Source organism: Pogoniulus pusillus, chromosome 7 (genome assembly GCF_015220805.1).
Source record: "Pogoniulus pusillus isolate bPogPus1 chromosome 7, bPogPus1.pri, whole genome shotgun sequence".
Taxonomy (NCBI): domain Eukaryota; kingdom Metazoa; phylum Chordata; class Aves; order Piciformes; family Lybiidae; genus Pogoniulus; species Pogoniulus pusillus.
In genome coordinates, this window is record NC_087270.1 from 21,053,644 (window position 1) to 21,070,489 (window position 16,846).

Consider the following 16,846-nt stretch of genomic DNA (forward strand, 5'->3'; position numbering starts at 1 on the left):
CTGCCTAAGCAGCTGCAGTCCAAACAGACAGAAAATGTGGGATTGCAGCACAGCTGAAGTTCAAGGCTTCTTCCTTACAGGCATTGTAGTCTTAATGGATGCAAGCAGCTTTGAACTGTGACTGCTACAGATGTTTGAGAAAGCATCTGAAAATTTTGGGTAATTAAATTTGAGCATCATAAGAACTTTATAATTCTTCTGGAGGCAAATGCTGTTTCCAGTGTTGCAGAGTATAGGTGCCAATCCAAGCACACTGAAGTCAATAAAAAGCCTTTGTTTGGCTTCACTGAGTTTTGAATTAAGTCTACAGAACGTTTGATGAACTAAAATTGTCATAGAAAGCTTCTGGTTTTCACTATCATTGTATGACAATAGGTCCTGGTGGGGTCAGGTAAAGGGGATTATGTAAAATGGATTCACTACACACACAAAGAGCAGAGAGCTGCTTCATTCTCTTTTTTACTATGGGTTTGATTTGAGATTGGGGAACATTTTTTTACAGATTAGCACTGGTTTTCTACTGTGTATTTTCTTGTAGGATTTAAATTGTGATGAGACTCATCATAAAATAAAAAGCAGTCATTGCTTGCTGGATAAATGTCTTGGTACTGGGGGTATGCATGAAGCACTTGGGAGTGCTGAAATGCAGTTGGGTTTATTCTCTTTTCAAGCTGTTATTTTGCTGGGACACAAGGTGGCAATGGCATGGAAACACTCCTTAAAGAATATAGTCTAAAAGGTCTTTTGATCAGTTTTCTACTTAAAATCTTCCCATATATGTACAACTTGGCGCTTGGGTGTGCATACAGGTACACGTGTGGCAGCATTTGGCATGTGCCATGGGTTGTGCTTGGCAATACCTCATTGTAGCCCTCTAAACAGATAGGGAAATTGAGTCACAGGAAATGTGCAACCTCACAGAGGCCACAGCAAAAGAGCTGAGATAAGACTTCGAGAATTGAGGCTTTTCAGACTAGAGAAGAGAAGACTCTGGGGAGACCTCCTATTGGCTTTCCAGTGCCTGAAGGGGACCTACAAGAAAGATGGGGAGGGACTTTTTACAGGGGCTTGTAGGCATCCTGGCCTGTGTCAGGAATAGTGTGACCAGCAGGACCAGGGAAGTCCTGCCCCTGTACTCAGCACTGGTTAGGCCACACCTTGAGTACTGTGTCCAGTTCTGGGCCCCTCAATTTAAGAAAGATATTGAGGTGCTTGAATGTGTCCAGAGAACGGCACCAAGGCTGGTGAGAGGGCTGGAGCACAGCCCTGTGAAGAGGGGCTGAGGGAGCTGGAGGTGTTTAGCCTGGAGAAGAAGAGCCTCGGGGGAGACCTCATTGCTCTCTACAACTATCTGAAAGGAGGCTGTAGTCAGGCAGGGGTTGGCCTCTTCTGCCAGGCAACCATGACAGAACAAGAGGACGCAGTCTCAAGCTGCACCAGGGCAGGTTTAGGCTGGCTGTTAGGAAGAAATTCTTCATGGAAAGAGTGATTTGCCATTGGAATGGGCTGCCCAGGGAGATGGTGGAGTCACCGTCTCTGGAGGAGTTTAAAAAGAGGCTGGATGAGACAGTGCCATGGTTTAGTTAATGAGAAGGGTTAGGTGATAGGTTGGACTCGATGATCCTAGAGGTCTCTTCCAGTCTGGTTAGTTCTGCAATAGGAAAAGGGGGAATGGATTTAATGCAGAAGAGACTAGATATTAGAAAGTAATTCCTTACAGTGAGGGTGGTGAGATTGGAACAGGTTGCCCGGGAAGATTGTGGATGCTCCCTCCCTGAAGGTGCTTAAGGCCAGGCTGGACAAGCCTTGAGCAACCTGATGTAGTGGAAAATGTCCATGCCGTTGGCCAGGGATTGGAACTAGATGATCTTTAAGGTGAACTCGGTGTGTGCTTTTAGTCTCTTGGGAAAGCAGGGTTGGGGTTTTTTTTCTCCTCTTAAAAGAAGACATGAAAAGATAGCGCAAAGTTGCCAGCAAGTGTAAGCAGACTTGTTTGATCATGGCTTTGGATATGGCAAGGCTTGTCACTGTTCCTTCAAGCGGTGCATGTCTGTCTTGCTCTGTTTGCCTCCTGTGGGCAGAGCTGTCTCCTGGTGGGTGGTGTCTATGTGTTAGTGCGACTCAGCTGCCACCGGAGTTTGAGCTCCCAGCTGTGCTGTATAGTTTGTGGAACCTTCAGCAGCTTTTGATCATTCCCATGCTGAGAGGATGGTGCAGTGCTCACCTGCCCCAGCCTCACACAGGGCTTTTCTTTGTGGCCCAGAGGAGTGCCACAAAAATTGGCAGAGGGCTGAAGCACCTCTCCTGTGAGGAAAACCTGAGGACAGTTGGGTTGTTCAGCTCAAAGAAGTTAGAAGACTCCAGGAAAACCTTATTGTGGCCTTTCAGTAATTTAGGGGAGACTATAGAAAGATGGAGACAGACTTTTTATCAGGGCCTGTTGCAACAGGACAAGGGGTGGTGATTTCAAACTGAAAGAGTGGAGATAAGGAAAAAAAAAATTACAAGGAATGTAGTGAAACAGTGGCCCAAGTTGCCAAGAGAGGTGGAGAGGATCATTCAAGGTCAAGTTGGTTTGGGCTTTGAGTAACCTAATGTAGTCAGTATCCCTGCTAACTGCAGGGCACTTGGACTAGATGACCTTTAAAGGTCCCTTCCAAGCCAAACCATTCTGTGATTCCGTGAACAAACTAGCCAGAAGTGCATTAACACGCTAAGAAACTAAAAGTGCTCCCAAATTCACTGGAGCAAAAAAACAACCAACCAAAACCTCATTGAACAAAACCCAGGAGGAAATGTTTTTGCTAGCTTCTTTGTGTGAAGATCAGCACTGCTGCTATTAAGACCAACAGTGCTTTTATACCCAGTTGGAGGGGTTTTTAGTTCATGAGATTTGGCTGTACTCTTGTAAAATCCTGACATTATTGACTGACTTTGGGTCCATTCTGCTGCAAGCCAGTCTGAGCCCTGTGAGCCACACAGAGCCCCAAAAGGTAACTGATCCTTGTCAGGTGCAGCTAACAAAGCCCCTGGGAAGGTAACCCCCTCAAAATGAACTGGGGCCTGGCAGGGAGAGCAGAGCCCAAAGAAAAAAAAAGAAATACAAATTTAAAAATCAATGTAGTCCCAGCCTGAAGGCTGTGCAGCTGCCTGCTGAAGTGAGCAGCTCGTGCAATTTAACTCCCTTCTTCCTGAGCTGCGGCACTCTTAATTTTGGGGTTCTTTGATCCACCTATTCATAGCTGTGAAGCGAGCAGAATTTAATCAGGCTCTGTCAGGGGATGCTTGATTTTAATACTGGCCTCCAAAAAAGAGCTGTCAATCAAGGATGAGCTTTAATGCTTTCAACTTGCAGCTCCTTTAAACTTCCGCTCTAGCTGAGTGTTGCCTGGTCAGCTGTGGAGGAGCTGGGCACCTACAAAAGGTGCTCAAGCCCCCCTGGGCGTGCTTGGGGAGGTCTCTGGGGGTCTACTCCCTGCCCTCTGCAAAGAGGAGGCATGAAATATCCAATGGAGTTGGCACTTCCTAACCACATGAGAAGAGAGATTTCCTCTTTGAATAAGGAACAGCCTTCGTAAGTGTGCATCCCAAAAGGCCTGCTGAGCTTTTGTGAGGCAGCAGGCAAGGCACGTTTGGAGCCACTGGGATTAAACCTTTCCTTATTGTAGCTGGAATGGGAACAGTGAGGACAAGGGTTACTCTCCATACCTAATTCCAAGTTATTTTAACTGAGGATGTTAGATAAAGTAGTCAATGACTGGCAGCGTGATAGAATATGGTTTAATTTCGGATTTACTATCTGCCAACACATGCCATTCAATCAGATAAACACAGGATTTCAGCTGTCATCACAGTATCTTATGCATACTTAAAAATAGAGCGCTTTTTCTCACACCAAGGAAGAACTGAACAGGTTTATACATAGGATGTATGCAGCCAGGAGGCTAGAAATTTTTGAAATAGTCTGCTGTTTCCAGAGAGGTTCCTTATCTTTAAATTAAGGAATTTAAAAAGTAGTAGAAGATTCTCTGGGTTGCAGAATTTTTATCATTGTCAACTGCACAGAATAAATAAAAGTAAAGGGAGCACCTTGACAAAGTTGATCTGTGTAAAGTGCAGGAAATATCTGTAGCATTTAGAGCAGAGACTACAAGAGTATAGAGAGAGGAAGATGACTCAGAACTTTTATGTGTGGGAATATCATTCCTCCCCTGGTTTCTGAGTTTCCATCCTTGCTCTTTTGGCTGTCCTGGTTCATGGATTTGGCCTATGCCTGTAATGCTCAAATATCTGCTGTTTAGTCTGGAGAAAAGGAGGCTCCAGAGGCAGCTTGCAGCAGCATTTCAGTATCTGAAAGGGGCCTACAAGAAGGTTGAGGAGGGACTCTTTAGAAGGGCTTGTAGTGATAGGATGAGGGACAGTGGTTTTAAATAGGAGCGGAGTAGATATAGGTCAGACATAAGGAGGAAGTTCTTTACAATGAGAGTGGTGAAATACTGGAACATGTTGCCCAGAGATGTGTTTGAGGCCCCATCTCTGGAAACATTCAAGATCAAACGTGATGGGGCCCTGACCAATCTGCTGTAGTTGGAGGTGTCCCTGCTCAACCCAAGGCATTGGACAAGGAGGCCTTCGAGAGCCTTTTCCAACCCAATGCATCCTGTGATTTTGTGATTCTTGTTCACAAATCTGCCAATCCACTTTCCCAGCAAGCAGCGTCTGCCCAAGCTCTGCCCTGCTGCTTTCTCTCCTGCTCACAATCCTCTTCCTTCCTTAATGCCCACATAACTTGTGCCTTCAGCCTCATATTTCCTATTTCATTTCCTCTTTCAGGTTTGGTAGTCAGCTTTGATTCAGAGATGGCCTTGCTAGCTACTAGCATTTTCCAGCATAAATTATTATTTCCTGCTCTTATTCCCTTCTGTATTCTACCAGACTGCCCTAAAATGACATCCAGAGCTGCTCAGCATAATGGTATCTTTGACTTGTACTTTGCTTTGAAGAGCAGCTCTAGCAAAAGGACGACATTTTCTACTGAAGATAAGGGAAAGAAGGCAATTTTTGGAGAGTGTTGCTCCCGTCGGTTTCCCTGCAGGGGGAGAGTCTGGTGCTGTTTCTAGCATGTGCAAAGGCGCTCTTGAGGAGCTCTGCTGCAGCAGATCGGCTTATTACCCATGGAGACATGAGGACAGCATAATGCCAGCCAAGATGCTGAATTTCCTCTTGCCTGGGCTTCATCCCTTTCTGGTTAAGCTCTCATGCACTTCAGAGGAAAACTTGATTACCAGTTGTGGGTCCCTCAGCTCAGCCGTAGGAGGATCTTTTTGACTTCCATAGCTCTCTCCTGGAGCTGAGTTTTGGCTGTAGGGGCAATTTGGGCTGGGCTGTGCAAACAGATAAAACAAAGAAATAGCAGGGCTAGAGAGTGAAGTCCAGCATGGGTGTTTTTCAGCCCTAAAGGCGCTGAAATCTGTTGGTTTGTTATTGTGTGGGGGTTTTTTATTATTTTGTTTGTTTTTTCTTTCCTCCATCTCTTTTACAAAATGCTTTCACATGCAATGATCTTCCAAACAATGTGTTTGAGATTGTTGGTGGGTGGTGCAGTACATTATGGGCTGTGGTTCCGTTGATACGCTTAGCCTCGCTAAGTAGATGGCGTATTAAATGTTTTATTTACTCCATGTGCTACCTGTCATCTAATCAGCTTTTGGGTTTGCTGCCTTCTGCTTGTATTATGGCAAGAGTAAGTGGTTTCATGTAAATTAAAACCACATGAAACCTTTTAAAGCCATTTTAAAATACTAAATGGTTTTGCAAATAGTATGTCGGACAAGGGTTAGAATAAAGGAGCTCTTTGCTTACCCATTTACTCTTTTCTGTGCTTATTAGAAGCTCCCCGTGTGACTCTTTCATCAAACACTGCATCCCAGTACTCATCTAGAATGCCAAAAATCATTTATACTGTGCTCAAGAGTGGTTTGCATAAACAGGAGGCAGTTAACAAAGAATACAGTTGTGAGCTGCACTTACAAATGTTATTTTATAAATTACAACACAGATGCACAATAAAGTCAAAACACAGATCCCTGTGATGTTTTCTGGCGTGCCCGGAGCGTCAAAGCACGTTGGCTTAAAAGTTCTTTGCCTTTATTAACTACCATTACCAATGTTTACAGCTGCAGTCATTTCACTGTGAATAATTTTTGTTTCTTGCAGGTGGATCGCATCATCTTCTGCGTCTTTTTGGAGGTCGACTACAAGATTTTCAAGAAGAAAATGGGCGAGATTTTCCCCTTAGGTAGGTGTAGTAACCGAGTGCCATCTGACTTGAAAGAACAATGCAGCAGAAAGACAACAGTTGGCATCCTTTCTTCGTTCCCTGCCTCAGCCAGATATTAAAATGTGAACTTTCTTTAAACACCGGCTGCACATAGAGGCTGTGATCCCAGACAAATGCAGACATTCAGAATTTGTCGAACCGGTAAAACTACTTGTGATACTGCTTCTGCAAAATCAAGGCCTGCTTTTGTATGCTTAGCACAGCTAGCTGTTTCATTCCCTGCTGTAGCCCTATCTCCTTCTGCAACCTGGCGCTTGGCGCTGGCTCTCTTGCCTCCAAGAAGCAAATGATTTGCACTAATGTATATAGCTCCTAGTGCATATTGCTTTTCCATGCACTTTGTACGCACTCTGTTCTTTCATTAACGATGCTGGTAGGGTTTCTCTGGGTCTGAAAAGATACCACAGGGGTTAGAGCCCAACTGTGTCTGAATGAGAACTTTAAACTTGAGCTGTCCCTGTGCAAGAATGAATGGGAGAAAGATGGGTCTCACTGGAGCACTTGGGAAATGTTAGCCATTCATCTTACAGCTTCACACAGGAGGTTACTTTCTAGAATTTAAGTAAACCTGGTGGATAGTAAATTTGTTAATCCCCCTTTCCCACATGCCTGTGATTTATTTGGATCATATATCGTTAGAAGTCTGTGTTGGGGTTTTTTATCAACCTCAACCCTCTGCTATTTTCTTTTGTCTTCTATGACATCAGTCCTGCTATATGTGACAAGATCCAGATTTCAGTATTTTGTTTTATTGCCCGTTGCAGAAATGGCAGTCACTTAAATACTCCCCATGCTCGCTGTCTGTCTGTCGAATGGCCTTTGAGTAATAGCAAGCAGAGCTTTGGTCTGTTGTGAGTCTCCATTAATTCCACAGGACTGTACTGTCACAGTAGCCACAGCAACTTTTCACTTTTGCTGTGGCTGGGGGTATGGAAATGGCGATGCTTCTCACCTCCTAGAACAAAGCTTTTTGCAGACAACTTCGTAATCTCCACTTTGTGATGATTGGCAGCTGAAACTTGAAGGTGTCTTGAATTATTCAGGCAGCGTAGAATGGTGCCTAACTGCTTAATAATATTTTTGTCTGGGGCACAATGAACACGCATTTCAAAGACTACATTCATGTCTAATCCATTCATTGTGTGATTTTATGTTTTTGGCCGTGTACCCCAGCACACAGGACAAAGCAGCAGTGCCCTGCTTGCTGTGACTGGCTCTGTCCCTGCCCTTCAGATTAAGCAAGAGTGAAACTACGGTGTCAATTTGTCGACACATTAAAGTGCTAATGCTCACCTTCACCATTAAGGCATTTAAAACGGTGGCTTAAAGCCTAGGATTGTTGTTACTAATGTAAAATCCACTTGGGTTTGAGGGCCTGAGTAACATGAAGATGCTTCACAGCTGAAGCTTGGCAAGCCCAGAGGGGAAAAGAGGACAATGGGAGGTTTATTTCTCTTGCGGGGGGGTTTAAAAGCTGACATCGGCGAACTGCTGTCTACAGAGAACCTGTGTGGTTGGGTGTCATGCTGTATAAAGACTTACCAATTGCATTAGACTACATTATCTAAATGATCAGCTGTAACATAGATTTAAGAGTAGATTGATTCTCATGCATGGAAATGTTTGACGACTTTTTTTTTTTTTTTGCTTGAACTAGAACAGGAAATTTGTTGTGTGACAGTAGAGAAGTGGTTGCAGTGGGGACATGTAAGGCACAGTAAATCCAGTGGATTGCCAATATTTGACTATGCAAAGGGTTTGATCCAATGCTTATACAGACAGCTGTCCAGAGAATGATGGTTTAGTTCTCGGCAGCCACAGTCTAGACTGGTGTAGACTGGTAAAAAAGCATAGGACCTATTCTCATCAGCTTCCTACCAATTTTTTCATGACTAGTGGTTTTGAATAGCAGTTTTAATGTGCCTTAATCATGTGAATTTCCAGAAGGACCTGAGCAACTCCTGACAGGTGATCTGGATGGAATTAAGCACCTAAACCTCTCCCTGAGTCAGTGAAGGATTTTCTGTGGTGAGGTCCGCAGTCAGTGATTCAGGAGATAGCTAATGCTGATGTCTTGTATCACCACAGACTGTCAGTATGCCTTTATAGCAGTCACTTAGATCTTCAGCCTTGGAGGACACAGGGAGAGGCATGAAGGCTGGGCAACTGGGGGTACTGGTTGACAGCCGACTGAACATGAGCCAGCAGTATGCCCAGGTGGCCAAGAAGGCCAATGGCATCTTGGCCCATATCAGGAGTAGTGTGACCAGCAGGACCAGAGAAGTCCTTCTGCTCCTGTACTCAGCACTGGTTAGGCCATACCTTGAGTACTGTGTCCCGTTTTGGGCACCTCAATTTAAGAAAGATGTTGAGGTGCTTGAATGTGTCCAGAGAAGGGCACAAGGCTGATGAGGGGGCTGGAGCACAGTCCTGTGAAGAGGGGCTGAGGGAGCTGGAGGTGTTTAGCCTGGAGAAGAAGAGCCTCAGGGGAGGCCTTACTGCTCTCTACAAGTACCTGAAAGGAGGCTGTAGCCAGGTGTGGGTTGGTCTCTTCTCCCAGGCAACCAATGACAGAACAGGGGGATGCAGTCTCAAGTTGTGCCAGGGCAGGTTTAGGCTGGCTGTTAGGAAGAAGTTAGTGATTTGCCATTGGAATGGGCTGCCCAGAGAGGTGGTGGAGTCACCATCCCTAGAAGTGTTTAAAAAGAGGCTGGGTGAGGTACTTAGTGCTATGGTTTAGTTAATCAGAAGGGTTGGTTGATAGGTTGGACTCTATGATCCTAGAGATCTTTTCCAACCTGGTTGATTCTGTGATGTGTGCAGACCCAGTATTTGGTTCTGTTTTCTGAAGGAGTGCCCTGGTGAAAGCCTCACAATCAGGCTTGCTTTGCTGTCCAGAATTGGCAGCTTTTCAGTGGAGTGCCACCACTTCCACAGGTGTCAGCTGAAGTCAGCCCCATCCTTAGCCTACTGGTAAGACAATCCTGGATGGCAATCACCAGATGACCATCATGTCTGTGTTTTTTTCTGGTCTCCCATGGATTATGTATGCATTTAATGTAGTATGTGATTTTGATAAGTTAGCAGCAACCCCTCCTACTATTGGGATATTCCATCTCTCTGCAGGACTGGTTTCTTGCACAGAGGGCTTAGTCATCATGGCTCTGTGTCCAGGAATTAACAACTGCCTCTGCCTTTGGCAATGAATTCCTGATATTTAGACTGTGGAAGGAATTGCCACAATTATGGAGTTTTTTTGGTTTGGTTTTTCACTGAATCTATTAGTGTAGTGAAATTGAAGTCTTTAAGGGTAGACTAAATGTAAATTGATGGGACACTCTTTGAACACAAACAGGAGAAAGTAGCACTGAGATATTGCTTTAAGCTTAGAGAATCATAGAATTCATTAAGGGTTGGAAGGGACCACAAGGATCACCTAGTCCCAACCCCCACTTCCCTAGGCAGGTACACCCTACACTAGATCAGGCAGTCTAGAGCCTCATCCAGCCTGGCCTTAAACACCTCCAGGGATGGGGCTTCTTCCTAACACCCAGTCTGAATCTACCCATTTCTGGCTTTGTTCCATTCCTCCTGGTCCTATCACTACCTGACATCCTAGAAAGTCTCTCCCCGGCTTTCTTGTAAACCCCCTTAAGATACTGAAAGGTCACAATAAGGTCACCTCAGAGTCTTCTTCTCTCCAGACTGAATAGCCCAAACTCCCTCAGTCTCTCCTCGTATCAGAGCAGCCTCAGCCCTCTGATCATCCTTGTGGGCCTTCTCTGGACATGTTCCAGCACATCCATATCCCTCTTGTAATAGGGGCTCCAGAACTGGATGCAGTACTCCAGGTGGGATCTCACCAGTGCAGAGTAGAGGGGGAGAATCACTTTCCTTGACTTGCTGGCCACAATTCTCTTGATGCAGCCCAGGATCTGGTTGACTTTCTGGGCTGCAAAAACAGAGAAAAAGCACTGAGACAGGCTTAAAAGTGTCTGACACTCAGAAACATTGTTAAATTTATCTTCTTTAATAGATGTGGACAAAAATGCTTAGAAAGAAGAATATATTCATGAAGTTACATACATAAATAGTTATTACTTTAAACTCGGTACATTAATAAATCCAAAAAGACATCCAAGTGCTTGAGCTAGTCGAGTGATAATGAAACAAGGCTGGAGTTGCACCTCAGTGCATTAGAGTAAGTGGAATATAGATATAGGGAAATTGTTCCATTAGTCGAACATATCATTAGACCTATTTCACGAGTGGGATGCCAAAGAAATTAGTTGAGTAATAGTCTTGATAGTGGGACAACTGCCAAGAGCCTTGTCATTTACAAACTTTAAATGCATAGGGAGAAAAGGCAGACTTCTAAGTAATTTTGTATCTTTGGAGCATAGCAAAGCTGTTCAGTAACAGACCAGTTGTCACAGGCTCAGCATATCTGATTTCATCTCAGCAATCAGAAGCCTCTACAGAACCTGTGCCAAAGCCAGCGTGCTCCGAGGTGGGAGTGCCACTTAGTCTTTAACCCAGACTCTGCATCTCATCTTAGTGATTGTCCAGCAAAAACATCTTCTTTTATGTAGGAAGTAAAAGATGCTGTTCCCTGCAGAATTTTCTATTAGTCTCTGGGTTTTTTTCTGGAAAGTTTTTGTATGTCCTGTAGAAGAAGAGTGAGGGTGGAAGACTGTTTCAATAGAATGAGCAACCTTATCCACCTAATACGGATCAATGTTTTAATATATTAGGTGCAATAAAGATTGAAGCGTTTCTTTCGTTTTACCAGTTGACTCCTAGCTCCTAGTGGAATGAAAAAGCTTAGCCATTCTCCCTTCAGCTGTGTTGGGAAATTCTCTCTACTTAATCTGAGAGAATGTCTTGCTACATTTCTTTCAGGCAAATAAAGTATCCCTGCCTGCAGTTCTGGCACAGATGTCTAGTTCTTATGTCGCTGGATTCATTGCTACTAGTATTATGAGTGAGCTTTCCGGGAAAGGAGCTGATGGTGCTCATGCCGTTTTCTTCTCTTGGAATTCCTTGTTTCTTCCAGCAGGATTCTGCATGAAGCCTAGCTACGAGGAATTACTTCTGTTGCTAAATCCATCTTGTCTTGGGTTCAAATGCAGGTTCCCAGAGACTCTTATAAATTTGGTAGACCCAATGACAATTTATAGAATTTATAGAGTGCCCTCCCCTCTTCCCCCTCCTTTCCCCAAAAGACAGGGAGAGAGATAAAGGTAGGGACACCCAAATAAATCAATCTCACTCGATTTGGAAGTTAAAAAGGAAAAGTTTAACAATAACTTAGAAAAAGGGATTGGAGGTAGGGGAGTTTACAAAGGATAAGGAAGGGAAAACAGCAAAAATACAAACAGGGATGGATACAACCCGAGTAGTGTGATGGTGTCTCTGCCTCGTGGCTGCCACGTGTTGTGCTGGTATGCAGTATCAGTGTGTGTGTGATCATGAACGCAGGAAGGGAGAAAGAGCAAGAGAGTGAGGAGCAGGAAGTGCTCCTCTTTTATACCGCAGGAAGTGGGGGGAGTGGGCTAACCATCACCTGGAGTGTGGCCCACCCCTGGGGAGGGGCCAAGACCCCTAGGGTCAGGTTCAGGGTCACTCCCCCAGGAGTGTTAACCCTATACACATCTATTTATAACACTGACCAGGAAATGCTGCATAAAGTCCCCCTTGAAAAGCTAGAGTTACCTTACAGTGATGCATCCTTCTAGGATGCTATTCATAGCAATAAAATCAAGAGTATTTGTAAACAGTTGCCACCTGGAGGCAGAGACACCTTTTGATTTTGTTTTTCCTCTTCTCTGCTGTGCATAGCTAGCTACTTCATATGTCAGATATATAATCTTGTGAGGACCTTTGGCAAATGCTTGTTTTTTCATGGTGGCTGTTGTATATTATGAAAGATTTATCTCATATTGTAATGCTTAAAGTGTTTCTAAATCTACCACCTGCCATCAGGGGACTGGAGAGGGGAATTTTTTTTTTCAGAAATTGTTCTTTAGCCAAAAATAATGTTATAAAGGGTACTGTGAAGCTGCAGCATTCAAGGTTTTATTGCATTCTTACTCCTTTAAACAGAGTAACAGAATTACTTGACGAAAGCATTGCTAAAATTGTTAGAGAGAGGATGGGTTTGCACTTTTATTAGACCAGTTGATAGATGGAAGGTGCAAGCTTTTAGACTCTGTGTCCTTTCAGAGCTAATGAAAGGATGCTGAGCCCAAGAGCTTGTTCTTTCCTTTTTTTTTTTTTTTTTTTTTTTTTTTCCTGAGTCATATCAGTTGATGTTAGGAAAAAGAGAATTAAATTGCTTCATCCTGAAAGAAAAGTATCTGCCTTCTGTTCCAGGTTATGCCATTTAGTGCATTTTCTGCTTTTATCCTGGTTGATGAAAACACTGTGTGTCCCCACTACCCAAAGCATACAGAGTTAAGAGCTCCTCTCTTACATTAATCCTTCTGTTACTTCAGGAAGATGCACAGCATCCTAGCTGTGCATAAATGTGCAAATATATTACAATTGCAGAGGAAATTAATTGTTAAGAGATCTACCAGGCTTGGAATCAAATTGGAAACTGTCTAAATGGCTGAATGAAGGGCTTTGTATTAAAAAGGCAGATCCCTGCAAGAATACGTGAGCAAACTCTTAAGGAGAGGTTGTAATTTCTGTGCTGGTATTGAGAAGCATTGCCCTCTCCACTTAGTGTGGCAGGCTTCACTGGGGCTGAAGCCATCTTCTGCGTGAGCAAAGGAATCATAACTTAGCCCTTACTAAGTAATCCTGTATCAAATGGGTAATTTGTTTGATAAATTTAGCCTCTATTTGCATTTGCAGTGTTCATGAGCCGATTCGTTTCCTTAATTCATCACCAGAATATATTCCACAAAATATTTTGCATGAGCTTTATTTTACTGTGTGGAGAAGTGCCAAGCAGTTTACTGGAAATACCTGATATCCTTTATCTGAGGTTTCACCTGGCTAGGAATGTCCTTCATAAGTCACCAGGCTCTGCTTTTTTCTGAATGGTCCAGGCAGGCGTGCAAAGGCCGCCAGGATTTGGAGCCACCAGAAATGGGCATTAGGGTGTAAGACCTGGGGACAAATTAAAATCCCTTTATCCTTCTCCTCCCGATCAGTGAGGACCTTGCTGAAGGTTTGGTTGCAGCAACTTCACCCATCCTCACATAGATTTTTCAGGTTGTCATGTTGACAGCTGATAGCTGCCTGGTTTTTTCAAGGGTTAATCTAGAGGCACTCAGATCTCCCTTTCTTCCCCGCTTTAGCTCAAAGCTTTCAAGGAACTGTGGAGGGACTGTGTCCTTGCTGATGACATGGAGCATGTTTTTGTCCAGGCACCCGCTCTGGGTGTATGAACATGTGTGGGGCTGAGCAAAATGTGGGACAGAACCAGACTGACCAGCCACAGCAGCAGCAGAAACAAGGTGTCATCTTTGGCCTATGCTCTGCTTGTGGGCAGGATCACCTGCAGCTCAGGTCTGTTTGCTAGAAGGAGTAAAACGAGCCTCACTTGGCTGACCCCACAGCTCCGATGGAGCTGCCAACCCTGCTCTTGTGTTGGGATGCTCAGGGCACTCTGGTTTCGCTAGCTTTTGGATTTTTTGGCTTGTCACTTGGAGATGCTGCTTGGCTTTTCAAATGGTGAATGTGCAGTTGGACAGTGCATGGCCATGCATCCCATTCCAGCTCTGTGTATCAAGCCATTGAGAGTGTACCAGGGTACCACTCAGTATTTATGCATTCATCGCCATCTGGCCTGCTCAGAACTCCATGCCAGCATTCAGCATTCCCCTCAGATTTCCAGTCTGAGAGGGAATCTTGCGTTCAGGCAGAGATGAGAGAAGATTTTTGTGTGTGTGTGAATGGAAGACAATAGTGGGTTTGGTGAAGCTTGTGGCACACTGACAATTTCACATGGGTGAGGAGAGGCTGAGGGAGCTGGGGTTGTTCAGGCTGGAGAAGAGGAGACTCAGAGGGGACTGTATCACTCTCTAAAATTACCTGAAGGGAAGTTGTAGTCAGATGAGGGTCAGGCTCTTCTCCCAGGCAGCTAGTGGCAGGACAAGAGGGCATGGTCTGAAGCTGAGCCAGGGGATGTTTAGGTTGGGTATTAGGAAGCGCTTCCTCATAGACAGGGTGATTATGCACTGGAATGGACTGCCCAGGGAGGTGGTGGAGTCACCATCCCTGGAGGTCTTTAAGAAAAGATTGGATGTGGCACTTGATGGCATGGTTTAGTTGATGTTGTGGTGTTAGGTTATAGGCTAGACTCAATCTCAAAGGTCTTTTCCAGCCTCAATGATTCTGTGAAATGCTTCTTGCATCCCTTTGAGCTGTCATCCTATTAGATGATATGATCCTGTGCTGGTTTAAGACTAACTGGAATATTTTACTGATAGAAATTAAATCCTTAGCTGTGAGAAGAAAGAGGGGGGGAAATAATAGCTTCATTCCTTAACTTCCATCCAGCCGAGTCTAGTCTGGGTGAATTGTGAGGGTGGATGGGTAACACCCAAACCATCACAGATCCTCAGATGGATTCTACAAGACCCCTTGCTGAAGGATCTAATTCAAAACAACTGAGGAGAAGCACAACCCCACCATTAGCCATGATGTTTCTTTGTCTATCAGTAGTAGAGGTTTCAAAGGAAACACCTACATAGGGGAGGTGTAGCAGCCTGTGCACCAGAATAAGATGCTGTCTTTGCTCTGGTTCCATCTCTCACAGCACCTGTGGATCCTGACAAAGTACACTCCTGTGGTGGTTTGGGTGTTACCTGCCCCCCCCCCTCCACTTTGGAAATCACCCAGGCTAGACTCAGCTGGCTCTGGAAATTTGAATGAAGCTTACATTTACAGCTGGCACAATATACAAGTAGATATTTGCAGTATATACAGTTATAGACAGAAATATACAAGGTAAAAGGTAATACAGAAACACAACAGCCCTCCCAGAAACCTGAGTCCCCAGGAGGGGCTCCCAACCACCCTTCCTCCTTCTCCCACCCCCTCTCAACCTTACCCCAGTCCCAAGGAAGAATGGAGGTTTGGCCAGGGTAATCGGAGAGATGGCAGAGAGGCTAGAGAAAGAAATGCCGCTCAGGCAATGCCCCAAGAAGAAGTGCCTTTATCTATGTTTGGATTCTTGTTCTTGTATCTCTCAGCATGCCTATGAGTGAGGTAGACATCAGCCTTGTTTTCCTTTCACAGTCTGTAATCTAGTTCTTCTCACCAAAACATTCTAGCTAGGCTCAAAGTAGCACAACTTCAGTGTAAACAGGTGCTGTAAAAAATGTTCTCAATCCAAAAGTTTAGTATAGCCATAATGCTCACAATACCTGTCCATTTCAAAACATGTCTGAAACACCTCATAAAATCTTAAGCTAGCTGAAAGCTGAAGGTGTTCATAAAACTGTGAAACAAAACTGTTCTATGGCTTTTTGTCTTCATTCACTATGTCAATGACTGTGCCAGTCCTACCATTCATTGTCTTGGCCCTTTTCGCTAGCATCTCAGTGTGGTGCAGGAAGAAGGATAAAATGCAGCTCAGGAGTGGTTCTTGGGAGGCAGAGTTTGTGTAATTGATGGCTCAGCTACTATTTTCAGCATTTTAAGAGACAGGCAGAGCAAGAAAACGTTCCTAGCACTTTCCAACATGGCATTGGGTTTCCAGTACCTGATCAAAAGTGAATGGGTAGTTTCCTGCATCAATGTGAATCATAATAAAACTTCCTGGTGTGATTCCTTCAGAGTTATTCCCTGGCTGACTGCTGACAGAGCCTTGCTTTAGGCTTTGTCTGTGTCATAAGTATGGGTCACCTCAAAATCTGGGCTTAAGTCCTCTGGTTGTGTGAAGTCTGACAGTGCCTTGCTGTATTGTGTGCTATATTGTCTGGAAAATTGTTTGCCGCCTTCTTGGTAGCAGCAATGGCACTGTTCAGAGCAGGCTATGGACAGACAATGGAACTGTAATCTGTAAAGTGCTGATCTTGTAAGCTTTTGCTTTCCTGAGTGGAGCCTCCTCTTCTTTGCTCTGTCAGCATCTTGTAGGTGCTTTCCTTGTCTTCTTTTGTGAGACTAAGAGTGAAGCCTGCAGTCAGAGAAGGTGTCTGTTTCTGTGCATTTGTCCATTCCAAATTTCTGAGCTTTTCAGCTCCTGGGAGGCATCAAGATGAGGACCTTGTTGAAACAGCAAAGTGGCAGACAATGAGGATGCCCTTGAAGGCACAGACATCATGCAGATGCAGACTAAACTGCCACATGTGTTAACAGTGTGGGAGAGCACAGGAAAGATGATGAGTGCAATAATGGGAAAGGTGAATATGGAGCAAGTATTTACCATCCCTCGTAACACAGGGAGTATAAGGTGTCCCAGGAAATGGTGAATCGGGATGAAAGCAATCAAAAGGAAGCAGGTTTTCACCCAACACATAATTCAGTTATAAGAATGCTTGCTTTGAG

General features: G+C 44.4%; 1 protein-coding gene across 7 annotated transcripts in view; it reads left to right on the plus strand.

Moving 5' to 3' along the window:
- The window catches only part of MACROD2 (mono-ADP ribosylhydrolase 2), a 1,034,078-nt gene that overhangs the window by 913,949 nt on the left and 103,283 nt on the right, over positions 1 to 16,846 (plus strand). For all 7 annotated transcript variants that reach the window (XR_010302823.1, XM_064146159.1, XM_064146160.1 and 4 more), the window contains one exon: positions 6,217 to 6,298. Coding sequence is in view for 6 of the 7 variants with exons in the window: in XM_064146159.1 (XP_064002229.1) it covers positions 6,217 to 6,298 (82 nt within the window). In the remaining variant the exon portion in view is untranslated. The remainder of the gene's footprint in view (positions 1 to 6,216; positions 6,299 to 16,846) is intronic.